Source organism: Colletotrichum scovillei (genome assembly GCF_011075155.1).
Source record: "Colletotrichum scovillei strain TJNH1 chromosome Unknown Contig00004, whole genome shotgun sequence".
Classification (NCBI taxonomy): domain Eukaryota; kingdom Fungi; phylum Ascomycota; class Sordariomycetes; order Glomerellales; family Glomerellaceae; genus Colletotrichum; species Colletotrichum scovillei.
The window spans coordinates 846,124-873,019 of record NW_023336262.1 but is presented as its reverse complement, the minus strand read 5'-3'; the positions used below and the strand labels follow the sequence as shown (position 1 = coordinate 873,019).

Here is a 26,896-nt window from a genome sequence, read left to right as displayed (position 1 = left end):
GTTCTGCGATGCCCGTTGTATCCGTTTGCTGCCCAAACATTATTTTGCCCATCCTGCTGCTCCTTCCGATCCTAGAGGTCAGATTAGTCCGACCGAGCCTCCACGAGGTGTAAACTTTGGGTACCTTGGACATCGCTTCGCCGTTTCCTCTTTCCTTATCATAATGAATGTTCATCGCATTGGATCTTTTATTATAAGTGGTAATTCCATTGGGTCGATCTGGAATTGGTATGTAGTACAGTTCGTCGGAGCGGCCAAATAAGAATGGAAGAACTGACAAAAATGAAGACTTCATGATATTTCTGCCCGATCTTCCCCGGAGAATTCATACCCGGCCAAGTCAAAATCCTCTAGTGAACAGTCTTTTTCCAAGTGACATATGATTGGCAAGGGAGGTACCTAAGGTATTACACGGCGGTAAACAGGGCTTGTTCAATTAATGACATTCCACCATGAACAAAGGAGCATGTTCACCCGACCCAACACATCGTCAATATTTGATCGGCTCCAGGCAGATCCCAGTCGGTTGCTAATGCAGATGAATGAATCCTGTTTACGTCGATCTCGAACCTCAAGTTGGAGGCGGCTGCATTGAGGAACATCATTGTGCAACGATTTGAGATTTCCTGATAGGAGGTTATTCGTGTCCTTCAATCAACTTTCGATAGCATAGCATGACGGTTCTTACGCGCAAGAGGTACTTATTCAGCCTGGTTATTGGTGCGATGCATGATCTGCCATCACCCTGTTGGCCACCCCTGCCTGCACTACTCGCTGTTCGATTGCAAATAACACTACTCCACACGTAGATTGACGATGCAATTGTACTCATAGTATACTTAAGAGACAAGAAGACGTAATGGGCTTTGGTGAGTTTTTGCTTCCCTTAGCGTCGGCCGGACCAAGCACATGATTGGTGACCAGCCGTATGTTCAAGGTTTGTTCATAATCTCTCAGCTGCGGTCCTTTCCATTTTGTTTGGACACATCATATATGGAGTAGGCCGGCTGTTGGCGCCAGTGCATCGCGATTCATTTGTGGGCATCGACATCCGCAATTCAGCCAGCTCAAACAGCACAGGAGAGCAACTTGCTTCTCGGATTAAATAGTCAAGGGGGTAATGACCTCTAGAAGGGATTGGTGACGATAAGTGGCGAAGCAGAATGACGCGGCTGAACAGCGACAGGAGCACGACTTTTGCAATGGACGCGTACCATGTCAGCAAGAACGCCAACGGGCTTTCTGATATGTTGACATGTTATCAAACCGCATTCCCTCTGTGCAACCGCATTGCGGCCCGTATATTGAGAGTCGCATTATCTCCTATTTGCGTTAGGATTGTACGAGTCTATCTTTGGGGCGCCTACCCAGGCGGTCGCTAAACGATTTTTGGTTAGCTGGATACGAGAGTCCGACCTCTTCACCAATCGGGAGCTCTCGCTTCGGGAGGCTCTGACTGCACTTGGCTAGGTGCCAAGAAGATGGCGCAAGGGGTCAACGCTGACTTGATTTCGCAGTCTTTCGGTGTCAGATGCGAACTGGCGAATCATGCCATGTGGCTTTCGGGATTGAGGCTATGTTGACATAAGGATTGTAGGCTCTAGCGACGAGCTCGTAACTGTCTAGCCCCTTTCCGAAAAGGGCTGTCGACTGCGAGAGTGCGAGAGGATTGGAATTTCGAACATGCTGTTTTCGAGGATGCGAAGGGCGGAGAGGCGCGTAGAGATATATGTATGTGGACAGGATCGCATCAATCTGATCAGCTCACCAACCTTGCAAACCAGTGCACCCAAAGTTCTTTCTGTCTCAGCTCCCCTACGTTGTTACCCTCTTGATCTTTGTAAATCCGCAGACAACATGTCGGAAGTTTGCCCTCTTTTAACCAACGCCAACTGCACGGTGGAAACATGTCCTCTCAGCTGCGCTCAGGTTGAGTACCTTCCAACACTTGCCGGTAATGCAGTCTACGCCGCAGCCTTTGGGCTGCTTCTGATCGCCCAGATTGGTCTCGGTATCCGGTATAAAACATGGGGATTCATGGTTGGCATGGTCTGTGGTCTCGTTCTCGAGGTCGTCGGATACGCCGGCAGAATCATGCTGCATAACAACCCATTCGACTTCAACAACTTCATCATGTAAGTCTTGTATCCAGCCCTTTCCCAAAGCTCCACAGCCTTCGAAGGGGTCTGACAGAATGAAAATAGCTACCTCGTCCCTCTTACCATCGCACCCGCCTTCCTCGCCGGCGCCCTCTACCTCTGCCTCTCCCGTATCATCATCGTCCACGGCCAGCACATCTCTCGCTTCAGCCCTCGCACCTACGCAATCACATTCATGACGAGCGACTTTATCTCACTCGTTCTACAGGGCGCCGGTGGTGGTATCGCAGCTACTGCAAACACACATTCCGGCAGCGAGACAGGCAGAGCAATGATGGTCGCGGGTGTCGTGTTTCAAGTCGTATCCTTGCTGGTTTTCATGCTCCTGTGGCTAGAGTTCGTCTTCCGCCTCCGCAAGACGACCGAGGGCAACAAGGGTGGATCACGCTTCGCTGAGCTCAGGTCGACGAAGAAGTTCTTCTTGTTCCAGTGGGCGCTCGGGGCGGCTGTTCTGCTTGTCTTCATCCGCTCGGTTTATCGTGTTGCGGAGTTGCAGCAGGGCTTTAACGGGCCTATTGCCAATGACGAGGTGTCTTTCATGATCTTGGAGGGGCCCATGATTTTCCTGGCAATTCTCGCGGTAACGGTGTTCCATCCCGGTATTGGATTTGATGGTCAGTGGAGCAGCGCGGCTTGGTCTGTTAAGCACTCCAGGAAGGCTGCCTTTGAAATGAGCAGCTCGTCCATGGAGGAGATTCAAGGCAATCATGCTTGAGATCGTTCAGAAGAGGGCACATGCACGGATTTGAGAGTTGTTTGAGTCTCTAGTAACAGGTGGAGTAATGAACATGGACTGTGGATTGGACTGGAGTATAGGACTGGATTGAAGACAAGGAAAGTACCGGCTGTATAATAACTTGGAGAAAGGCTCTAGAACATAGAAGATATGGGCGCAATTGATAGATATCCCCCATATCATAACTTGATGTATTCCGTGAAATTCTGGAATTCTCCAAACACACCCATTGGTCTGGTCTGAAACTTGGCCTCAAGCGTGCCTGGGCACATTGGGCTAGCCACCACGTTATGATCGAAAGTCCGAAAGTCAAAGGGCAGCTCGCACAGGTTATAGACCCGCGACTGGTCATCTGGCAGAGGGAGACCGAACAGTCTCGATGCCTCGTCGGGTAATGATCCTTCTCCCCCTAGATTCTGTTCTTCCAGCTCGATTATGCGCTTGGCGGTGAGGTATGCGTGATGCGCGTTCCATAAACCTTCTCGTCGAGGTGCTAGACGGAGCAGTTCCAGGGCACGCCTTCGTATTGAGGAGTGACGGCATTTCAGCGCAGCGTAAAATAGCGGTGCCAGGAGTTGGACGTCGAACGACAGAAGTTGTGGTGCTGCCTGTACCTTGCCTGGCTTGATGACTTGCTCTGCATAGGTCACCAGTTCGTCAAAGTCTGACTGGTAGACATCTGTGTCTGTTTCCTGAGATGTAGTGCAGACTCGTATCCAAATGTAGACGACCTTGTAGTTTACGAGAAGGATGTTGACCGCGTCTGGACTGGGCGTGTTGCCGACAGACTGCAGCCGTTCCAACAGCTCATCGAACTGCCTGAGCCATACGTCTAGTCTTGTCTGCAGCTTGGCCTGCTCGACAAGGTCATCAATACCCACAAGGAGCGTGTCTGCTTTGGGGGTAACCGAGTTGATGAACCGAATGCAGTTGTCAGCGATAGCGAATATCCGCCGTCTAGCGTCCTCAAAGTCCTTATGGGGAGAATCATCCTCGTCCGTATGCATGTAGACTGGCGGGGTAAACCTACCAGCCAGACAGGAGAGGATGCCCAGGCGAGAGAACATCGGAAAGATGTGATCCTCAATTACTTTCAGATCGTTGCAGGGGGGGCTTGACCCTGTCTCCGGGGTGGCGCCACTGTTGGGTCGGAGGGGGGCCAGAATGTTGAACCCGTTGTGGATGTGAAGCATTGATAAGTCGGCATCGCCTCTGAGGAACTCGATGCATGTGAACAGAAGACAGCAGACCAAAGGTACCAAATTGGAGTTTGGATTTGTCTGAATTCGAGCTGAGAGGCTCTTCAGTGCGAGCTTCCATTCTCTCTGTGCCTCGGGATTGGCCTTCACAAACCCTGATGGATGCCGCAATGATGACTCTACATCGCGATAAACTGCACTAACTGCCGACACTGCATGTCGGATCGACGGCTCAGAGTGTGATAACTGTGGGACAAGCTTCCTCCAAAACTCTGAATCAAACTGTCCGTCAAGGATCGTGCCAATGTTGGTGTGGAAGAAATCAAGGCCACTTGTGTTTTCGAAGAAGGCTGGCTGACTTTTCGTAGGGGGAACATAAACGGTGATCACGTTATGACGGGGTGATCGTGCTGGACTTGTCGACTTGTACTCGCATTTCCGGCTTCCGACGGTGCACCGTCGACAAACGGGCTTCGCTTCATCGCATTTTACGCGACGAGCTTTGCAGGTGCTGCACCCGGTTCGGACTTTGGATGTGCTTTCCCGGGTTCTTTTGGGCGGAGAACTTGTGTCGACAATCATGGTGAGCATTGCTGTATGCTGTATAAAGGAAGCAACCCCGGGTTTTGAAAGGTTATTACTCCGTACGAGATATGAAAGACATCCGACGACGGCAGGAATGAGCTTCAGGTCGCAAATACTAGGGAATACGAGGTCAAAATTACGCAGCCCGTTGCGAGCCGCTCAGCCACCACAGACTACGAAAGGTCAACAACTTGGAACTTTTGTGCTTAAACGAATGGGGAAGACATGTCTCTAATAAGTACTGCGCCAAAAATGCTTACCTTGCTAGCGCCCTTCCTTCAAAGGCGCAGCGTGTCCACATTGAAGTTGGCCTTGTAGCTTCGATATTAAACCAATGACATGAGAGGACTAATTCGATGCCGCCCGCAGGGCTTTATCCAACGGCTGCCTAACACTCAGGAGATGCAACAGCGCGAGTCTTACGTCATGCCGGCATTTGAACGGTGATTCACGCCGGATCCGATAAGAACTCGGCCTGCAGATCGGATCCACAGTCGGCGAGGGGCCGTCAAGGCCTGTACCGTCAGAAGATATTGAAGATTGAGAAAGCCAGAAGTGCACCAGCTTTAGGGAACAGGGTGTCAGTAAGAAAGCTTGAACGGAATGCAGAGTCAATTTCCACAAGATATTGGGCAAAGTCGCAAGATGTGAAATGAGTTGAGGAGACCTAGGATTCTACCGACAAACCCACGATGTTTATAGTAAAAGACTCTGGTTATGTATCATAGGGTCCTGTGCAGTCGCGAACAGACAGACAATATGCTCATCAGGACCTAAAGACCATTACACCCATCTTGGGTCGACCTAGTCTACCTCTACTAAGATGGTATGAAAATATGGACATAACAGCAGACGTTCCTAATTATGGTCCTTGTCAATACTGATGGAACTCTTCTTCTTGATCGGAAATGTATAGAACTTCGGTTTGATTTATTACTCACGAGATCATCTGAGTCGCCTCTCTTCATGGCGGGTGCGATGTGAGGATTGTACGGTATGTTCAAACGGTCGCTATGAATTCGTATCGTGTCGAAAGCGTTGCTGTTGGTCTCGCGTCGCGAAGTTTACCAAACTCGCAGCGTCTCACTCAATCCCTCCATCGCTGGGGTTTGTCATCATTGACACGGGAAGTGGGTGATCTACAGCATAAACTCCTTCCGAGACGGGATGTGGATACTTGTCCGAAACAGAAACAGACAGTTGTGACAGCAAAGCCCTGCTTTCGTCGAGAGCTTAGCGGGGAAGAAGCATGGGCGTTCCGGGTGAGGCCTATGCCCTCCCCCTCAGCTCCAGTTGCAAGTGCTGTGACTATACTTTGCAACAGAATTTCGCATCTAGTATCTAGAGTTGGCACTTATGATTTGGTGGCCGAATTGGCTTAACGACGCTTGGTGAGATGAGGTAAGGTACCGAGAGAAATCAAAACTCAAAGTCAGACTTCATCGAAACTGGGAAATCGAAAGTCAATTAACAACGGCCGCCGGTTCGGCGCGTCCAGGCACGGGCTCCAGAGTCCAGCTTTTGGTTTTCGACGGCCCATGCTGTTGACAGCCCTATCCCAGTTTCTCATGCCCCGAAGACTCGAAAGGTTTCGGGGCTTTTTGATCAGACTTTGAGGAGCAACCAATCGAATGATCTTCTTTGCCAACCACACCAACAACCAGACATTTGACCTATTCCTAGATAAAGCATGCCCTAATCTTGAGACTTTCTAGAACTCTTCTCGATCTACTCGAGACTCTCAATTGCTAGGGACTCGCACCCGACATGACGAACCATGTAACAAGTTTTACTAAATTGGGACACTCATCGTCTTTGCTTTCTTCCTCGTCAGATTGCGCGTTCATGACGTCCGGTCAACAAGGCGATGATCTTACAGCCAAAGCAATGGTAAAACCAACTGTCGACAGGCGCACGTCGAAATGCATAAATGTGGCACCTCACACAACGCGCTTTTGAGCCTCATCTTTTTCCGTCAGAACAAGCATAGGGCCCGCAGGTTCTGCCATCTCCTCATGCCATTGTCCCTCTTTTCCGCTGCAAGAGCATCGCCGACTATAGAAACATGGGACGACTGAAATGAAGGCTGCTGTTTCACGGCCCATCCCATCTACATGTATCCACAAGCCGCGTGAGAATCGCAGAGTACTTCACTGCACATGATCTTGGGGATGTGTGGGGGAGGTCACTGGGCCCAGAGCTTCATCTCGACTTTTGATGCCACCGGATAATCCGTGAACGCAGAAAATACCAAAAAGAGGTCACGGAGAGGACCGTTATTGGATGTTTTGGCATGATCACTTTCCTGGTACCGCCATCTATAAACAACATTTGCTGTCATCCCATCAAATGTCTTGGAACGGATCCTGATGAGACTCTCGTTTTACCAGGAGGCTGGCTTGAGGTTCCTGGAAATCCCGGGTCTCTTGGTAACATGTTTCCAACAATTACTTCATATAAGGAGGGATTTTTCATGACAACGTGAAGATGATCGGAGAGAACTTCCAGATGTCTGGACGAGATCGAAAATACCACGCAACACAAGGTACGTGGGGGCGCCTTACCGATGATCTGCACTAGTCTGCCGCGTGTAAAAAATGCCCCGTCTTGCCTCTGCAATTTCAATCCAAACGTTTCCGTCTGCTACCTTCCTCATTCGAAAGCAAATGCGCGTCCCAGTCCTCAATGAAGAGATCAAATACTGATATCAGGACAACTTAGTTTCCAAACGGCCGGTCCGGATTCTTCCTCCCAACCTTTTTCGATGCTTTCTTGTCCGATTCCTTCGCTCATTTAATTCCCTTTTCGCTGGCTGGAGACTTCCGGACGCGAAAAATACCGTCCGTGTCTTTGCCATTGACTTTTTTTCTCCTATTTTCGAGGCGACTGTTTCAACCCCCTTTCTTATTGACGTTAACCTTTATACTTTCTCCCTAATTCAAACTCAAAAAAATCATGAACGACAACAAAAACGATGGGCTTCTCGTCCCAATCGACTTCAGCAATGTCAGTGGCGGTAGACGAGAATCGAGGATCGATAAGTACGCCAAGCGCAGCTCGCAGATGTTTATCCCATTCAGCGTCGTGGATTTTCGACATTCCCAGGCGCTAAACCCAGCATCCCTGCGATATCCGATGCAGACTCTGCAGGAAGGCGGACGAGGGCTCGCGAGGATCGACTCCATCGATACGATCACAGCTGAGAAGCAGGAGGCTGCCGTTCATGAAGAGGAAGTGCTTGGGAGTACCGAGATTTATGATAAGGATGGCAATATCCGGCTTGTGCCCGTGAGTGAAGGACCGCGAATGGATCCGAAATGCATTGGGAGACTGACCGTGACTATCAAGACTCCTACTCCGGATCCCAAGGATCCTCTCAATCTGCCTGAGTGGCGCAAGTGGCTTGCCGTCGCTTCCTTATGCTTCTGTAAGCTTCTCCTAGCTAACTTGGGTGGAACGTTCCTCTCTAACGACACATAGTCGGCTCCGTCTCGCTTGCTGCCGAGATCGCTGTCGCTGGTCTCCTGCCCGTGTTCATCCTCGAGTACTCTGGAGTCGATCCAGCTTCAACTCTCAAGCATGCCGATCTCAAAGGCAACCCAAACCCTCTTGCCATTGTGCCACCCGGCGTGACTCCAGTCTCTCTGACGTCTGTTTCTCTTCTGGCGACCATTCCCATGCTCAGTAATGGTGTTGCTACGTATCTCTTGGTCCCTCTTACGGCTGCCATCGGTAGACGTCCGGTACTCATCCTCACGTCGGCTTTCTCCTGGGGCGGAGGATTCTGGGCCGGATACAGCAAGTCACTTACAAGCCATATTGCTGCCAGAGTTTTTCATGGTCTTGGATCCGGTGCTGTCGAGGCCTTGCTTCCTTTGATTGTCCAGGACATGATGTTTCTTCACAAGAGAAACAAAGCTGTGGCGTCCATCATTGCCAGTCAGGTAGGTTTATGCCATCTGAGACGTCATACCATCAACTATTCAAACCCCACGAGTAGCGGTAAGGATTAACCATATCAAGTAACTGACATCTTGACACAGGGCCCAATGATTATGCTCTTCGGAATCCTTGGTCCGTACATTGCTGTCAACTGGGACTGGCGATGGATCTACTGGATCACATCCGCCGTCGGCGTCCTGACCTGGATCATGCTCATCCTGTTTGTCCCCGAGACACTTAGACAGAGATCTAAAGCAGAGCTTGCCGGACACCAGCTGTGGCCCATAGCTGCGGGCGAGGACCGTACTCAGCTAGACTACGCCACATACGGAGCGCGTACGCGATGGGATGACCTTGGGTTCTTCCAGAGCGGAACTCATTGGAAGGATGCCGGCCTCCAGATCATTGCCACTCTCAAGACTACAATGTTCCCCGCTGTCTTGTGGTGCACTCTATTGCAGGTTGCATTTGGAATGGTCATGGGTGCGACAGGACAGGCGACCTCATTCGCTCTTCTCGCTGCTGGGTAAGCATTTATCACTGTAGTTCGTCCTGGGTCCAGAATACTAATGCATTTCTTTTCAACAATAGCGTTCCTTTCGAACTCACCGGTCTTTCGCAAATTCCCCAGATCTTGTCAACTATCGTCATATTCGTCGTCGGTGGACCAGTCGCCGACTCAGTGTCTCTCTGGATCTCGAAGAAGAAGGGTGGCCGTGAAGCCGAACACCAGCTTCCCAATCTCATCCTGCCCATTTTCTTCGCCATCACGGGTGCTCTAGTGTTTGGGTACGCCGACCAGAACCACCTACATTACGCCGTCTTGCTGCTCGGGACCTTCTTTCTTATGACATCAACCTTGATCACAGCGCCAATTGTGCAAAACTATGTCATTGAGAGTTATCCCCAGTGGGCTGGTCCCGTGCTGGTAAACGTCTCGACTCTACGTGTATTCATATCCTTTCCTCTTAACACACAGGTGACAACTTGGCTTCAAGAATTAGGTAGGTCTGAATTTCGCTCCGAGTGTTGCACATCTTGTTAACGAAGAATGCTTTTTGACAGGTCCCATGAAGTTCACAGTCTATCTGTCCATCATGCTCCTAGTCGTCTCGACCGGTATTCCGATTCTCTTCATCTTCGGCAAGAAGTTACGCATGAAGACATCCGACAAAGTTTCAAAGAGGAAATACTAAACCATTGCATGAGCAAGTACTCTAATTGGAGTCTTGCACTAGAGGCCGCCACAGACAGCAGCCCGTACAATAACATTGAGTGAGGATTGTCTTTTCCCTGGCGGTTCTGTTCTAGAAGGGGCTAGATCCTTGCCGTAGAATCTTGAACGTGGGCTTCTCGCAGCTGATATGTCTGTGTCTCGACGGTACGACGTTCGCTGTGAGACTTGTATTATGTTTCAATTGGTAGATGAGCTATCTATACCGGGAGTTTAATGGTTCGGGGACGGGAAACTAATAAGAATCGGCATGGAAGATGGCTTCATTGACTTTAGTCCGCAGGAGGGCGCGAAACAGCATGGCGCTTGAATGTAAATAAGTTTAAAAGGCGGAATCATGTTATGTCTGAATTAGGTGGTCAGAGCTACCAAGCCTCATTCGGGTCTATTGCTTTGAGTGCATCGTGACTTTCTTCAGGCCCTTTCGCGAACCATAAGGTAGGTCATTAATCACAGGTGTATCCCCTCTCAAGATATCAGCTGGAAGCGCAAGAGTTCACCGCCTTCAGATGAGGCCAAAACCACACAGCACGTCCAGGTCGCAATATCCAGGGTAGCATCCATTCAAGTTGCCGAGTAAGCAGGCATCATTCGATTTGCCAGTGTCAACCAAAGGCGGTTGCGCTAGTCTGCAGTGAGATTCAAAAATAGTCCCCTGGGTGAAAACACGAACCGACCACCTAGATCCGGCTAGGCAACGTGAGCTGAAATTTACCGACGCAACGTTTCTAGCGGCACAGCAATAAACTTGTCCGAGAATTTGGGACTTTTGTCTTTCGTCAATGCATCTCGTTAGAGTATGAATAGACGACATCTTCGCGTTCTCTGGTGAATTTTTTTCTTGGTTTGAGATCACGGACTTCGTTTACTTTCCATATTAATTCGCTCTTGTCACTAGCTACCGTCGCTCGCTACGTTACTGTCACTCGTTTATTCACCCATATTGTAACCATGTCACGCTTCCTTACTGCCCTGGCATTGGTTGGCCTTGGTGCCAACGTGGCAATGGGGATTCCTTTTGACCAGGAGGAACAAAACCGGAACGCTGAGTGCGATGTAAGTATGAAAATTCTCCAACGTTTTATCAGGTTCTGATATCCCCGCGACGTAGAATGGCTGCTTCTTCGGCAGTTTCCCCGGGGGCTCTTGCACAAATGATGCTGCATGCATGTGCACCCAGCAAAAGTATCGTGAGAGATACTTCTGCTGCATGGCCCAGAAATGCGCCGCTTCTGTATTGCCCGGTAAATATCTCCGACTGGCGTGAAGCTAGATTAGCACTGACGGGAGTACTGTCTAGATTCCATTCAGCGACAGACTCTCGAATGTGAAGCGAGGAATATGCCCTTCACATTTGACACAGACGCAGTATGCGGCATCAAGTTGACAACATCCACGTCCGCTGCCCCCACCGTTACAGTCACTGTTACCGGCGGAGCGGGAACTCAGTCTTCAGTGCCATCGGCATCTGGCAGCTCATCTGTCCTGGTGGCCACCACAATGGCATCAACTCCAGTGATAGCACCCACACTGAGTGCGGGCGTCAACACTCCAACTGCTACACCGAGCAGCGGATCTGCTGAGCGCTTGATGATGCGGGGCTCCTTGGTTCTAGTCGCTGCAGCCGGCTGGATGTTCTGGTAGACGACTGGAGCTATTGCCGAGAACAAGGGTTTCTCAATCTTCCGAACGATCATGATACGCCTATTAATCACCATTGCAATCAGCAAAAAGCTATGAACACTTAGACATTTTACCTTCTAGACCCTAATATTAATGACACCAAGTACATAATGCAATTGAATTTTGACCCCTTTCCCCAAAGGCCAGTATTGATTACCCCAGAAACTCTATCCGCAGATCCGGTGAGCTCGGGAAGCGATTCAGCGAACGCCCGATGGGATGCTAGGCTCCCCCCACGCTCACTGGTGGAGACGAAAAAGTCCGCCCAATCACTCTCCCAATCCCCTGGAACGATGGGGAGCCGTCCCCTGCGAGCCGCAATTTTAGGTGGTGTTTGCGCCATTCCACCGGTTTTCACGGGTGGCATTTCATTTCAGTTGCGTCTACCTTTCAAAGCTTGCATCTGGCTCTGAAGCGGGGAAGATGGAGGGGCGGAGGGCTTTCAGGGGTCGAGATGTTGCCCTATAAGTCTACCTACTGATGTGATCCATCTGATAATGTCATGCGCGTTGTGATAAGTTTCCAGCTTTCCGGTTTCTGGTAGCGACTCGACGTTGGTGAATTGTCGCGATGATTGTCTCGAGGGCCTACCTGCTCAGCTGGGTAGCAGCAGTTGCGATTGCTTCACCAGTCGATGTTGGAACTCCTTTCAGCTGGAGAAATACGGAATATGTGTGAGTTCTGAAGATCCACACACGCGTTTACTTGAAATCACTGACGCGGGAAGGGGCTCAGACTCACATTCGGCGACTCTTATACATTCGTCCAAGGAACCGAAGGTCGCTGGGCATACAGCTTCATCGGATCCCAGCTGAACATCTCTTTCACACCCGAGCAGCTCCTCGGTGACCGCATTGTTCCGGGGCAGAACACGTCTTCTGCCGGCGGGCCTAATTGGGTTCAAGAGCTCACTGGCTGCAGAGAGGGCCACCCTCGGGACTGCGAGAAGCAATTATGGGGATTTGCATACGCCGGAGCTGATATTTCGACTAACTTGTGAGAACTCCTCAGCTGATTCGACGCAAAGCGCATGAGATGAAGCTAACAATATTACAGCGTGCCGCTGCACTGGAATCATACCATCTCGTATGAGAAGCAGGTCGAACAATGGGATACCTACGGCAAGTCGGTTATTAACGCCGATCCGACCAAGTCACTCGTGGCCTCCTACATTGGAATCAATGACATCAACGACATGGCCAATTTCCAGTTCCCTATCAACGGGCTGAACAGCTGGGATGAATTGTACACTGCAGTCATCGCGGAGCAGTTTGCAGCCTTGGAGACGGTATATGAAGCCGGGCATCGCAACTTCCTGTTCTTGAACTTACCTCCGCTCGATAAGAACGTACGTCAAAACCGGCCCTAGTTGTTATTTCAACAACCGTTTCAAGATTCATTACTGACCCTGCCACAGCCCGCATCGCAACTCAACCCAGCCCGTCTCCCAAACACAGACATGATCAAGACATTCAACGGCGTAGTCAACCAGACCGCAAAGGCGTTCTCAGAGAAGCACCCTGACGCGACTGCGTTGGTTTTCGACACGTACAGCTGGCTTACACAAGTTTTTGATAATGCGGCATCGTACGGGTTCACCAATACGAGCTCTTTCTGCCCTAGCTACAAGGCCTGGGATATCGATACAAACTATGCCGCATACGGGTGTCAGCCGATTTACGAGTACTTCTGGTATAATTCGGGTCACATTACATACCATGTGCATGAACTTCTGGCACAAAAGGTCAAGGAGTTCCTAGTTCAGAAGAGCGCCAGCGGATGCGGTGGGAAGAATCAGACGCTAAGTGCGTGGGGGACAAGATGGATCGGCGGAGAGTCAACCTGAATCCTGCGAACAATGTAAAATCGGTGCATTAATGTTGATTAATTAAGATTTTTCATTATGGGCCTTCGCGAAGACAATTGCTTAGAGGGTCCATTTTATTGCAAGCAGTCGCTAGCAAATGTCCGGCGCCCTATCTCCCCGAGCCTCGGAGCGATGTAATTAAACGTTGTCGGCTCTCAAATTTTAGTCCGGGAAGAAAGACTCCTGATTTTCGAACCCCACCTCGAGCGTCCTAGATGATGATATCGAAAACAAGAGTTGTGGGAAGTTCAGATTCTTTTCTATTCTCAGAATATGCTCGGAGCCGCTCTCAGAAAGTTACATAGAAGGTATTAATTGACCGGAATGATTCAATTGTCTGGTGTCAATTCAACAGATCTTGTTTATAAGAAAACTATTGTAACAACGAATCATAGAAAGTAAGAGGCAAGCTGATCCGGTTAGACGGCTGACATTGTCGGTCTTGAAGTTGGCACAACTCTGCAACGTCAAAAATGTCAGCATTAGCCATTTAAAGCTAGATTTCCGTGATGCTGAATGATAATTGCTCCGTGCCGCCCCGTGCCGCGAAGCCGATCAGGTCTAAACGCCGGCCGAGATAGGAAGGTCAAAGTTCTGGTCGAATCAGAAGCTCGGGATAGAGGTTTATCTGAGTTTCTGACCCCACCTGTCGTCGTTCTCGCGATCCTTCAGGACGTGTGCAACGCGTCACGTCATGCGAGACAGGTTGATCCATTAGCCTCTCTTCCGATAAATACACGGTCATAGTCATCCATCACGTCGAAAGAGAGTCAATGGCGGTTTGATCCCGTGAGTTGTGTTTGTGAAGATGTTGTCCTCCGCCTCAATCGCACTTGTCGGGCTCGCCGGTCTCGCGGCCGCGCAGTTCCCGCCCACACCCGAGGGGATCAAGGTCCTGAAGTCTAAATTTCACGAAAATGTCACTATTTCGTACAAAGAGGTGAGCGCACATTGTTTTCGATAGTCTCTGGTACGCTTGACTAAGTGAGGTTCTTTCCCTCTAGCCTGGTATCTGTGAGACCACGCCCGGAGTCAAGTCGTACGCCGGATACGTGCAGCTACCGTCGGGAACTTTGAATGACGTCGACGGGGAGGCTCAGGACTACCCAATCAACACGTAGAAAACCTCTCCCAGTTCTATTTGACATCAATTGGACCAGACTTGACTGACTCTCTCAGATTCTTCTGGTTCTTTGAAGCGCGCAAAGCTCCGGAGAATGCCCCCTTGGCAATCTGGCTCAACGGCGGACCGGGAGGCTCCTCCATCATGGGCCTCCTCGAAGAAAACGGGCCATGCTTCGTCAATGAAGACTCCAAGACGACCCGTCTGAACCCATGGAGCTGGAACAATGAAGTCAACCTCCTCTACATCGACCAACCGACCCAGGTTGGTTTCTCCTACGACATCCCAACCAACGTCACCATCCACGCCGACGAAAACTTTGAGAATGGGCCATGGGGCATGTTCCCCGCCGACTTTAGCGACGGAATTCCCGAGGGCAACTACACCTACCGTTACGGCACGGCATCCAGCCAGAAGCTATCGCAGACATCGAACACCACGGCGCATGCTGCGCACGCTCTGTGGCACTTTGCGCAGACGTGGTTCTTTGAGTTCCCTGGCTACAAGCCCATTGACGACCGGGTTAGCTTGTGGGCCGAGTCGTACGGAGGACACTATGCGCCTGGTATCTTCCGACACTTCCAGACGCAGAACGAATTGATCCAGAATGGCTCTTCGCCCGAGGAGAATGCCCAGTATATCCACCTTGACACGCTTGGAATCGTCAACGGTCTCATTGACCTGTCGATCCAAGGTGAGACTTGGATCACGTTCCCGTATAATAACGTGCGTAATTCCTACACTTTGATATGATCTAGATCATCTAGGTGCATGAGATGAGCAACCATGCTGACTATCTGTTCAGACCTATGGAATGCAAATTTTCAACGAATCGGTTTACGATGCGTTGATGCACAACTGGACCCGCCCAGACGGTTGCAAAGACCGAATTCTCGACTGCCAGGAAGCTCTCAAAGAACATGGACCGCTGGTCGCCAACGGTGTCAAGAAGAACTACACTGAAATTTGCGGCGACTTCCTCACCGAGTGCGGCTTCAACGCCGTCGAAATCTACCAGAGCAAAGCCGACGGAAGGGGCTGGTATGATATCGGACACAGCAAATATGACCCTTTCCCGGCCCCGCACTTGTACGGGTATCTCACCGAGGGCGAGGTTTTGTCGTCTCTTGGCGTGCCTGTGAACTACTCGGAATCATCCGGGGCAGTGGGCATCAGCTTCCAGCATACTTTCGGTAAGATGGTTACATTCCCATTAGCGAGAGCTTCGTGCTTTCAGGTGAACGTTATACTGATCTGCTGTTATAGATATGATCCTGGGTGGATTTGGGGAGTCAATCGGGTATCTCCTCGATAGCGGAGTTAAAGTTCACATGATGTGTGAGTCTTGATCGTCACAATTTTTTGAAAATTGCATACTGTTTCTAATGCTATTGTGTGAAGATGGAGATCGCGACTACGCCTGCAACTGGGTCGGCGGCGAGAAGGCTAGTCTGGCGATCCCCTACAACCGATCGATAGACTTTGCCAACGCCGGGTACGCCCCGCTCATCACCCCCGATGGTGTGACAGGCATGACGCGCCAGTTCGGCAACTACAGCTTCTCGCGCGTCTACCAAGCCGGCCACGAGGTGCCGTCTTATCAGCCCGTGACGGCGTACGAGATCTTTATGCGGGCGACGTTCAACCGGGACATCGCGACGGGACTCATCCCCGTCACGGACGAGCTGTCGACGATCGGCGTCAAGGACACGTGGCACATCAAGAACATCCCGCCCCAGGAGCCGGATCCGATTTGCTATGTCCTCAAGCCCGAGACGTGCCCCGAGGATGTGTGGAAGACGGTCGAGGACGGGACCGCATTGGTGAAGGACTACTACGTGATTGACGCTACTCGAGAGAGTCAGGGCCAACAGATTTCCGAGGAGCTCTGAAGAAGATGGGTAAGGGAATGGTAACTTGCTCAATAGACTACATGCACTTTGAGGTAGTTAGCGCAATTCATGGTTTGAGGCAGGCCGCAAGCTCAACACTTTGGGGCCAAACAAGTAGAGACGGTCGGGACAAGTGTGTTTCAGTGATTGGACGCATGAGGGGAACTCGTCAGGAAACATGCAGCGCTGGTATCTGCCCTATGCCCTAGCGCCGGTGTCTAACTGTGTTGTAGTTGCGGTCCGACGGGTTTTAGCTCCCTCCAGTTCCTCAAGCTTCAATAAACTAAGGTTCTCCTCATCTCGTGTGCGCGCATTTCGAGGGTTGCCAGGGTCAGTGTGCGGCGTGCCCGTGGTTCTGGGTGCGCGACGTGCCGTTTCTGTTCCGGAGAGACAGTGAACCTGAGTCGTCTGAACAAGAAACTCAAAAAGAGACTCGGCGAGACAGACGATCCGCCAGCTGGCGGCCATTTCGTCCGATCCGAAGACGTGGATGGCCCTGGCGGGACGTTGTTGCGCCGGCGGCACGACAGCACGAGCCCCCCGGGAGGCGCAGCGCCGAGCGAGGGCTGAGCAGGGGGGAAACGCGGCCGCGTTTTTCAGACGGGACGGGGGATTGGTCTCGACTGCAGACAGCAAGAGACAAGAGTCTGCATGGCGGTCATCGCGCGGGTGACGGGGCAGCGGGTGAGACCGGGGTTGGTTTCTCTAGAGAGCTCTTGGTATGTGCCAATGGAGTAATGGCACACTACGAGACTGTACGACCCTTTCACATGCTAGTCTGAAGATGGGGACTGAGGGCCTCTTATCTCAAAAGAAGCAGCGTTCCCAACCCCTCCCTCGACAGAATCGGTCTCGAGTGTGTTCTGTTCCTTGTTACTTTACGTTGATCTATCCAGCCTCTTATTGTTTCTGTCACTCAACTCCACTGATTTGCTGAAGCCTTTTGGACGTGCCCAGTGTCGACTGAAACGGCGCTGAAACAAACTTCTCCTGGCAGAGTCAAGACATTTGGCCATTTCATAGGCCTCTAGCCCTTTCATATCTCATTAATAACAACGACAACAACAAAAAGCGATCATTCAGAAGAGGGAAAGTACGGAAGACGAATCGTAGACGGAAATCATACAAAAACACAGCAAAATGGACACAAAATCATTCTCATCACGGATCAGCGATCTCGTGAAGGTAAATAGCACCGCATTCCAGAACCATTGGTTGCCCATCAGCAAGGGTTCCACCACATGATTGAAGCACTCCCAAAAGAACCAAACCCGCTAACAACAAACCGCTCTAGTTCCTTTCCTCTGTCCAAGGAGACCTCTCAAATGTCACCGCGCCGCCTTCTTTCTTGGCACCATCGTCAGTGGTCGAGGTCGGCCACTGCTGGTGCCAGCGGCCAGGCGTCTTCGTCGCCCCGGCACTGGAATCAGACCCAGAGAAGCGCAGCTTGAAGGTGCTACGTATGATCCTCATCGCCATGCGCAGCCAGTTCTATGTCGCCGGCGCGCCAAACGTTAGCATCAAGAAGCCCCTCAACGCGTTCCTGGGTGAGCTGTTCCTCGCTTCGTGGACGGATTCCGATCGGAAGGCAAGGACGGAGCTCGTGGCGGAGCAGGTTAGCCATCATCCGCCCATCACGGCGATGCACATGGGTAGCAAGGAGCACGGGATCCGCGCGGACGGGTATGCGAGGGTGGAGATGACGTTCTCGAGTACTGTCAACATTCGACAGATTGGCCATGCTGTCGTTCACATTGATCGATACAACGAGGATTACCTGATTCCGTTGCCAGAGGTCAAGGTTCGGGGTTTCCTCAACGCGTGTCTTTACCCAGAGGTTTTGGGAACATATTACATCGTTTCCAACACGGGCTACATCTCAGAGATCAAATTCTCTGGCAGCGGATTCCTTAGAGGCAAAAAGAACTCATTCGAGGCGAGGATGTACCACAAGAACGACAAGAAGAACACAATTTACGAGCTCCAAGGATGCTGGAGCGAAGGCTGGACAGTCAAGGACGGAAGGACAGGGGAAATCCTCGAAAAGTACGAGGTCGACGCGTTGGAGAACCTGCCAGCGCCAATGGAGATGGAGCCGATTGCGACCCAAGATCCGTGGGAGTCCAGACGCGCGTGGAGCGGCGTCATTCAAGGGCTCAGCAAGAATGACTTCCGCGAGACGGTCAGCGCAAAGAGCCAGGTCGAAGAGGCGCAGCGGCGGATGAGGGCGGAAGAAAAGAAGAAGGGCGAGACATGGGAGCCGTTGTTCTTCAAGAGTATTCCTGGTGAGGAACACGAGGTTTTCCATCGGTTGGCAAAGGGCGTAAATTGGGAATTACATGACAAGCATACTAAAGGCGTTTGGAAGATTGATGATTCAAAGAGGGATTCGGTGCAGCGGCCGTTCAGAGGGGAATCAACACCACTGGGTTAAAGGCATACGGTCTAGATTTAAATTTGATGCATTATGACTATTTGACTAAAGTACTTGCATAAGATCTCTGTTGTTATTTCTTGAACATTCCGCCTGCTATTCAGGTCGAGAACATTGCGTCTGATAACCAAGTCAGCTTATCATGCTAGACAAATTGTTCTTTGGAGGTGATGAAGTAGTCGTAGGATCTGGCATTTCAGGTTTAATCTGAGTCTGGTGGCGACTTCGGCCATGTATCCCAGTCCAACACATATTCCCCCCTCAAAAGACTTCAGTCTTCATCCTCCCATTCATCCTCGGGCGCCGCACTTCTCACGAATACGATTTGCCTGGAGGGTCCACCAGACGACGCATTCCCAGCTTGTGGCTTACTTCCCCTGTTCTTCTTATTTGTCTTCGTCATTATCTTCAAGAAGGATATTCTCGTCCTTTGAGCCCATCTCTCCAGCTGATCCGTATTCTGGGCACAGTATAACACTAATTCCCTGGTCGCCAGACAATCCTCCAAATCATCGTGTGCTACGCCGTCAGCCGCCCAGATCGGACAACGGATCTGGATGCCAAGCAGCTCCTTGCACAGCACCTCCAAGCCCAACCTCTTCGTAATCTTCGACTCCGCCCCGAGGACGGCATCTGCAGTGATGATGGCGGAATCAATGATTCTCGCATGAGAAGTATGCAGCACTCGCAGGTCATTATGGATTGACTGCCCGATGAGGATCGTGCTCTTGTCAGAGTAGCGCCAAAGTTCAGCGCGTGCGGCCTTCCAACCGTCCAAAGCTTCGTTCCGTAGGAGAGCTGCGGACATCTTGTTCGCGTTTAGACCGGTGACATTCTCACGCCAGTCTAGGATTGGTCTTGTTGGGTTTACAAGCCGGCGGCTTAGCAACACGTTGCCAGTCAGGAAGTCGAGAATAGTGATCTGAATGAGTTCATTTTCGCCTCCTTCGGTACCGCCCATCTCGCAGTCTATGACGAGAGCGGCATACTTTGAAATCGATTTGACTTTATCAGGACACGGACGATCAATCCTCGACGCCATGCTGGATGAGCCGTGCGTGGCATTGATCATAGCAGTCGACAGAGGATATCCTTCCTTTCGAAGTCTCTCTTCTGAGTGACAGAGATCCGAGATTTGGCTCCAAATAGCATCTCGTCCGACTGCTGGCGAGTACATGTTGCCCCTGTATATGGTGTGCATAGGCGTAGTAGTTTCGGTAGCTCTCACTGGCTGGGTCATGAGCAGCTCAGGGGTCTCAGGTCTTTTGGCTCTGGTTGGCAGATGTACTACCAACGGACGTGGGCGGACAGGTTCGGCGGCTCTGGCTGGCTGGGCAATAACCGCAAGAGGATGTACAAGTCCAGCAGTTCTAGTCGATTGAGCAGGAACCTCATCAAAGTGCTTTGCGCGCCTATGTTGTCGCTGACCTTCTTTGGTACTGAATCGTTCCTTGCAGATAGCACATTGGTGCTTTTTCTCTGTTTGATAGGGCGGCATAATCAGGAATTCAGCTGAGGACTGTGGGCAAGGAGAGGAAGAGCAATGAAAGCCCCGGGGAAAACAAACATTTACCATTAGTGTGTTTATAACTGGGAACCCTGGGTACATTCACGTGGTCTACATCGGTTAGGATCTGGTTGCGTGGAAAGTTGGCGGCCAGCGACATGGTCTCTGTTGGTGCAAGAGCGGTTCTATCGACTGCGTGATTGGGCTCCCTTTTTTTGTGATCGACACACTTCTGCAGGAGGCCAACTGCTCATGTCTCACTTATTGAGTCGTGATTCTGGTGAATCGAACGTTTCCAAGGTTTCTTAGACCTTGCTGATCTATCTTCACAGGGACTCCGCTACCGGGTACAGGCATTGTCAATCCAAAAACCTACTGCTATCTTATCATCCAAAACTGTTGGCGTCGATGGAAGCGTCCGCTACTTTTAAAACAAATCAGCGACGGAAAGAAGTATCAAGATATAAAGACTGCCAAGTGATGTTGGGAGCATTCGTGCAGGGCAACTGCAATTGTCCGAATTTGGCATCTCAAACAAACCAAGAGGGTTTTGCCACGAATCTCCGCGCTAACCTGTGCCAAGTAGAAAGAAGCTCATGCGTCTGATTATTGCTGTTGATTTGCTGCTTTGGGTGTCTTGCATGTCTTTGGAAATACGTCGTAGCATGCGCATAGCTGCCTGACTTCCTGTTGGCTTTGCTGCGGTACGCGAGTTGGATTGTTGATAACGACATAAACTTTTCTCGCCTAGCTAATACGATAATGCCGCTATTCAAGACCGTGAGTGTATTCAGCCAGAGGCGGAGTTATGCCAAATGCGTCCGGTGGCGGTGCGTGTCATATGAGATAGTCACGTCGATTGAGAGTGCATGTACTCCTCAACGCCGCTAATATATCTCCTCTGTTTTTCCCTTCTATAGAGATAGAAACACCACAACAAGGGCAAGGCTTTCATGTTTACTATTTGGAGGCTCCAGTCAAGAAACACAATTTCCCCTGGAGCTATGTCCACAGATGGCATCATCCAGCGTCTTCGTTTCGATTCCGTCACCCCACCTTGCGAAACTTTATACTCCTATAGAGAATAGTCCTAAAAGCCCTCCAATACCTTCACTGGGCGATACAATCTAGTACACTGAGTTGAGTCTAGGCCCTCTATATCTCTTGTTCGCGTACCCAAACCAATTCGCGACAGAAAATAGACCCATGACCCCGAGAACCACGCAAGCATAATCTGTCTTTGAATTAGCAAGGAATGGCTGTCCAGTTGGGATGGGAAAGTTAGCTCACTCATGTTTGAAGCCGAGACAGGCATCACAACGGGAAAGTCATAGAACACCAGCGCCAATAGTCCCAAGACAATCGTCAGAATGTTGGCAGCGGCACCAATGAGGGGCGGCATGCTGAACTTTCGCCGCGGCAGTACTCGACGGAAAGCCGTCCCTCCTTGTGACCGATGATATAGAGCTAGGGCGGCTGGAAAGGCAAAGCTCACTTGCTGGAGAATTAGACCGGTAGCTACAAGAGCATTGAAAGCCGTCGAAGACGCTAGAAATATACAACCGAGAGCGAAGATGAGTGCCCAGTTGACAAGAAGTGCGTTGACTGGCACGCCCATTTCAGGGTGGATCTTGCAAAGGAATGGGGAGAATACAATGGCATTGTCACGAGCAAATGCCCAAGTGAGTCGACTGGCCGTCTGGAGTGCTCCCGTACAAGCGAAGCATCCGCAAGAAGACAGTACAATCACGAACGTCGTTGCTGCTGCGCTGGATCCAGTTGCTTGCGACCAAATCTCGAGAATAGGCAGCCTAGTGTAAGTCCATGTCAGCTTTGCAAACTTCCAATGCCCGCAACAGAGATCACCGCCCCGCGTGACTTGGAACTAGGTGTTACTGATCCGGGCCTAGACACTTAGGTCCAGAGAGAATGGGGGCCCATACGGTGATGAGAGCACAGGCTCAAGATCTGTGAAGCTGTACAGCATAGCTACGCTGAACGTAAAAGCCGAAACAAACCCGATAGTTATCGTCGATATAAGTGCTTTCGGTATTGCAGATGAAGCATTGGTGCATTCCTCGGCCAAGTGTATGGCGCCATCGAGGCCGGAGTAGATGAAGTTAGGGTTGAGTAGACCGGTCAGAAAGACTATGCCCTTTGAAGACCAACCACTCTCATTAACGAATGTGGTCCACACAAAGGAATCGCTCTGTTTCTGTCCCGAGCGCGCCAAGCATGTGACCGTTATCACGAAGAAGCCCGTCAAAGAAAGAAAAACTAAGAAATCAGGTAGTCAGCCCTTGCACCGTCTTTGAATGGTCTGCGAGGTGCAGTAATCAACAGCAGTGCCTACAGCCAATATCGTGGACCCAAGCTGTCCTTTTCATCAGGAAAATGTTGTACGCTGTAAACGCGATATTGAATGCTTGGAAGACTAGAAAGATATGCCATGTTTCTGGGATATACGTCGGATCGAGGTACGATGCGAGCGAAAGAATGATGACCGGCATTTGAATGATGAAGCCCGCTCCATTGGCAATCCAACCTAGGAAGTTGATACTGCCGCAACAATAGCTCTAGAAATATGCACACGTCAGCAACAGACGGAAATTGAGCCACGGAAAGTCTTACCAGTCCACGGCTGTACCGTCTGGGTGTTAGGATGCTTGTCCAGTGGTATTGTCCCCCGGCGGTAGGATAGACGGATGCGATCTCAGCCATGCTCAATGCACATGCGCCTCCTAACACGAAAATGAGGACGATGCCATAGAGCAGGGTGACGGGCCCTCCAGAGCTGATTGAAATCACGAGCGTGGCTGCAATTGCGGACCAGCTGTTGCAAATGTTCCATCCCAATCCAACGATAGCCAAAGGCCCAATGTCTCGTTTCGCCAGCGACTGGAGCCCTAGGCGAGACAGGTCGGCGTCTTCGTCAGAAGTAGTAGGAGTTGAGGCACCTGCCATTGCGAAAATTTCCCGTAAGATTAGTCGATTGCCTGTTTTCAAGACGATTTCGAAAAATGACGAACCTTGTTCTACTTTGCCATGCTCCATTGACTTTTCAGTAGAGTTTCCTTCGGGTGCGACGCGTCTAGGGGAGGATGTAGGCAACGTCATGATGGCTCTGTCACGGCCGTGTATCTTCTATGAATCCAAATCACAACGCAAACAGATAAAACCACAAGTTTCACCGATCATACGACGCGCATGTTAGGCAATTTTAGAGTCCGAATAACGGTCATTTATGCGAGCAGCTCGTGTAAGGATCCTCGCTACGGTACGAGCCGAGACAGAGACAAAGTGGCAAGTGGTATTTTCCCCGTCACACTGCAGACTCAAATGCAGTCAGCGTCGTGCTTCGCTTGCACGCCCGAAGCTCGTCGCACTCTGATTCGCGGACCGTAAGACAGTAACTGCGACTCAGATCATCCGCAGCTAGAGTGTGATGCATAACCAGAGGCACAAACAGTATGTATGGCACCAGACGTGCAGGAATTCATTTAGCCTTCTTGGTATCACAAGGATTATGTCTGTGTTGAGGAGAAGAAGAAAATTGAGATGGTTACCAAAATTTCACGTTCAATTGAAACGAGACTTTTTCACGGGCATGTTATTGTATGCATATTAGTCTTCGTGCTCGCCATCATCTCAATGTCGGCGAATTGATCATTTCTACCGGTGCAATGTTGATTCGATTCCTCGGGGCATGTAAGCAAAGTTTTGCCATTGCGAGATACGTCTACACCTTTAGCACCTATGCGGCGTATCTCAAGATACTGCAATCCCTCGTAAACCGATGGATGTGTCCTCAACGTTGATTGATGTGGTATCAATGACTAAGGTACTTTACATCCAAGACGAGACGATCGTAGCAACTAGCAAGCCAACGAAAAGACCCGCGAATGATGATCTGTGTTGAGTCGATGAACTCGGTCTATTTCCGAAGCTTTCGGGCGACCGACTTCCAGCAGTAATGTTATTGGCGCGAACGCAGCGGAAGACCGTGTAGTTTGAGACCGCGCTCCCTTCAGTATAACTGTAAGAGAGCATCACGGGCCAGACCTGCGTCACCGCGTAGTCATAGACCTGTCTGGTATTACTATCGTTGCCGGGAATGTTGTAGGGTGCAGTTGACTGGAATAACGTGTGCGAAGAGGCCGAGGCGTTTGAGATGAACTCCGTTGTTAGGTTTCCTGAGATTCTGCGTTAACATCCTTGCGTCAATTAGAAATTGAGGAGTCACTTACTTCTTTCTGCCGTTGTATAAGCCATCGAGTCGCTACAGCTCGCCGGAATGTCGAATCCGATACCGTACAGCGATGACTCCAAAGAGCTATCGCACTGAACCTTCGCTGCAGTTTCTCTGATATCGTCGATACAATTTTGTGGGATGACGCCACCACATGAGCCCTGGTTATCATCATTGAGCTTCTTGATCGTGTTCTCAGTCCAGCTCATCTGCCACCAAACATATGAGCAGATACGGTAACCGTCAGTTGCGTTTCCTCTTTCGACCGGATTGTCTGAGGATTCAAGACTGATTTTTGACGGGTTCGAATTGCTCACAATTCCCCCACTAACGTTCGTGGCAACCGCAACGTCGATGCTCCACCCGTTTCCGTGACCAAACTCATTGTTTGTTGGCGTCTCTGAAAGTGGCTTCGACACATCGATGCCGAAGATTGGCCAGCTTCCCGTGGCATTCGGATTCGAAAGGCTCTCCGTCAATATGGAGGAGCTATTCTGAATCGCAGTATCGGTACGTGGCTTGAGATAGGAGACTTGGGACTTGAGTGCATAGCTCCCGTTGACTAGGCTAAGCAAGTAGAGGATGGCGAGTGAGTTTGCGGCATATGCCATGTTTCGAACCGACCTAGGGACTGGGACTTTCTGGGGGAAACTCAAAAGTGGCTGTGAGACAAATTTTGAGACGACTCTGAGTGGGATAAGTACTCAAACATGGGTGGCGGATACCCTTCGCCATGAATATACTCTCATCTAAGTCAAATGACATGGGCCAAGGTGCCGCACTTCTCACTCGAGAGACAATTGTGGGCGGCAAGATTGCCGCTCAGGCGAGCAACAAAAAAAGGCCAAGCTCTGATCATGTTGTCGTTCTCATGATTGGGTACTAGCGTTCAAAGGATTTTAGCATCCCTTCGGGTGTACTATCGTTTGTCGCTAGCAGTTGAAGAGCTAAATGGAATGACATTCTTCCCTGTACTTGGTAGTCCGAGAAAAGTCCACGCCTACGTCATTCGAAGCGTTTGGGCTCATGGTGTAGATCTGAGGTCTATCAATCAAGAGGAAAGGTGGTAGATTTTATGTAGTCATCTTCGTGGATACATGCGTGTTCTCCCTTGCAACCGAGGTACAGATCGTGAATGCATCAATACCAATCTTTTCTTCGTAATGACACACATCCAAACCCCCTGTCATTCACTCGTTCTTTTTCATCCAGTCCATCAACTCCGACCAGTCAATACACTGATGTTCCGTGTCGAACCCCGTAACGCCGTCCACTACGACGTTGGCAACCTCAATCGTGAGATCCTGTCCAAACATTGTTAGCACCAGACCCACCAACGCAAGTCATTTCAGTCAGAAGAGTGTACTGACAGGTCTGCACATGATAACTTGACGCAGGAGGTCAAAGCAGTGTCCGAGATGATCCATATCGTGCGATGCATTGAGCTCCTCCGCCTCGCTTGCATAAATCTTTTCGTTGCTGAAATCAGTGTTCTTTTTCTCGTGCCCTCGATGTTCCATTGTATTATTTCGTGCCTCGTAAAGTGCCTTGCGTAGCATGTCTAGGCAGTGAATCTGATGGAACACTGCTACGCAGCTCTCCGTTGGTGCAAGTGTCGGGTGCGTGAAGAAGCCGCCGTTCTGCGGGAGAAGGGAAGACCACGCAGCATCGACCTCGGGGGAAGGTGGCATCGCGTAGGCGTAGTCTTGCTTGAAGACTCGTGTAGACGTTTTCACTATTGCCCACTGTCAGCTACATTCATGCTTTGAAATGGTTACTCGCAGCTACTTACGACGAACCTCTGACCTGAGTGGCTCGGCTCCAAAGTAAACGGGCCGTGTCATGAGAATTGGTGGCAAGCAATTGCTGACGCCAGCCACGAAGACCAATAGGAGAATATACGTGAGGTGCAGCTTTCCACGGGCCAGATGCTGCTTGGGCCAAGTTTTCGTGCCCTCAGTGCTGTCCTCCACCTGCCCGAGTTTGGTGTATGACGAAAAAGAGGTCATCATCTCTTCACAACGTCGCAACATGAGACATACTCAATAACGGGCTTGACAGCGTAAGAGTAGCCAGCCCTTGAGCTTGAATGAACAACACAACACCTCCCGATAGCGAGGACGGAGAACTGGAGATGTGCGGGAGTGGGTTCGGCTCTCCTCATCAACCCGGTATGGGAGGGAAAGTGAGAGCCAGAGCTTGTTTAGTAATTGCATGACCCGTGTCATCATCCCTCGTCCCCTGTTTACACACACTGGAATTGAAACTGTCCGAGCTCACTCCCGC

The 26,896-nt window shown here is 50.5% G+C and overlaps 9 protein-coding genes across 9 annotated transcripts; 5 read left to right on the top strand and 4 right to left on the bottom strand.

The window, feature by feature from the left end:
* Positions 1-1,701: 1,701 nt before the first annotated feature.
* On the top strand, positions 1,702-4,995 carry HER10_EVM0002456 (RTA1 like protein). The gene is made up of 2 exons (XM_035472167.1): positions 1,702-2,135; positions 2,205-4,995. The coding sequence occupies exons 1-2, from the start codon at positions 1,858-1,860 to the stop codon at positions 2,872-2,874; spliced, it is 948 nt and encodes a 315-aa protein (XP_035334720.1). The 5' UTR covers positions 1,702-1,857; the 3' UTR covers positions 2,875-4,995.
* Positions 3,075-4,088, bottom strand: HER10_EVM0012534 (uncharacterized protein; the record flags this gene model as incomplete). Its single annotated transcript, XM_035481928.1, has 1 exon — positions 3,075-4,088. The coding sequence occupies one exon, from the start codon at positions 4,086-4,088 to the stop codon at positions 3,075-3,077; it is 1,014 nt and encodes a 337-aa protein (XP_035335461.1).
* A 2,639-nt stretch (positions 4,996-7,634) lies between the features above and the next one.
* HER10_EVM0008328 (major facilitator superfamily transporter) lies at positions 7,635-9,817 on the top strand (the record flags this gene model as incomplete). The annotated part of the gene is made up of 7 exons (XM_035477855.1): positions 7,635-7,967; positions 8,028-8,106; positions 8,160-8,623; positions 8,723-8,884; positions 8,921-9,147; positions 9,213-9,625; positions 9,687-9,817. The coding sequence occupies 7 exons, from the start codon at positions 7,635-7,637 to the stop codon at positions 9,815-9,817; spliced, it is 1,809 nt and encodes a 602-aa protein (XP_035335154.1).
* A 2,291-nt stretch (positions 9,818-12,108) lies between these two features.
* Positions 12,109-13,384, top strand: HER10_EVM0007275 (uncharacterized protein; the record flags this gene model as incomplete). Its single annotated transcript, XM_035476834.1, has 4 exons — positions 12,109-12,212; positions 12,274-12,534; positions 12,595-12,886; positions 12,956-13,384. 4 exons carry the CDS (start codon positions 12,109-12,111, stop codon positions 13,382-13,384), a joined length of 1,086 nt encoding a protein of 361 aa, XP_035335077.1.
* Positions 13,385-14,125: 741 nt separating this feature from the next.
* HER10_EVM0010786 (serine carboxypeptidase) lies at positions 14,126-16,547 on the top strand. The gene is made up of 6 exons (XM_035480235.1): positions 14,126-14,345; positions 14,410-14,522; positions 14,585-15,254; positions 15,334-15,721; positions 15,795-15,866; positions 15,930-16,547. The coding sequence occupies exons 1-6, from the start codon at positions 14,214-14,216 to the stop codon at positions 16,418-16,420; spliced, it is 1,866 nt and encodes a 621-aa protein (XP_035335322.1). The 5' UTR covers positions 14,126-14,213; the 3' UTR covers positions 16,421-16,547.
* A 733-nt stretch (positions 16,548-17,280) lies between these two features.
* Positions 17,281-18,854, top strand: HER10_EVM0004848 (oxysterol-binding protein; the record flags this gene model as incomplete). Its single annotated transcript, XM_035474479.1, has 2 exons — positions 17,281-17,605; positions 17,715-18,854. The coding sequence occupies exons 1-2, from the start codon at positions 17,561-17,563 to the stop codon at positions 18,852-18,854; spliced, it is 1,185 nt and encodes a 394-aa protein (XP_035334901.1). The 5' UTR covers positions 17,281-17,560.
* A 202-nt stretch (positions 18,855-19,056) lies between these two features.
* Positions 19,057-19,815, bottom strand: HER10_EVM0004808 (putative exonuclease; the record flags this gene model as incomplete). Its single annotated transcript, XM_035474440.1, has 2 exons — positions 19,057-19,114; positions 19,202-19,815. The coding sequence occupies 2 exons, from the start codon at positions 19,813-19,815 to the stop codon at positions 19,057-19,059; spliced, it is 672 nt and encodes a 223-aa protein (XP_035334899.1).
* A 1,673-nt stretch (positions 19,816-21,488) lies between these two features.
* HER10_EVM0002060 (uncharacterized protein) lies at positions 21,489-23,325 on the bottom strand (the record flags this gene model as incomplete). The annotated part of the gene is made up of 5 exons (XM_035471786.1): positions 21,489-21,595; positions 21,652-22,172; positions 22,305-22,534; positions 22,731-22,937; positions 22,993-23,325. 5 exons carry the CDS (start codon positions 23,323-23,325, stop codon positions 21,489-21,491), a joined length of 1,398 nt encoding a protein of 465 aa, XP_035334694.1.
* Positions 23,326-25,800: 2,475 nt separating this feature from the next.
* HER10_EVM0002682 (uncharacterized protein) lies at positions 25,801-26,619 on the bottom strand (the record flags this gene model as incomplete). The annotated part of the gene is made up of 3 exons (XM_035472384.1): positions 25,801-25,914; positions 25,981-26,345; positions 26,403-26,619. 3 exons carry the CDS (start codon positions 26,617-26,619, stop codon positions 25,801-25,803), a joined length of 696 nt encoding a protein of 231 aa, XP_035334733.1.
* Positions 26,620-26,896: the final 277 nt, after the last annotated feature.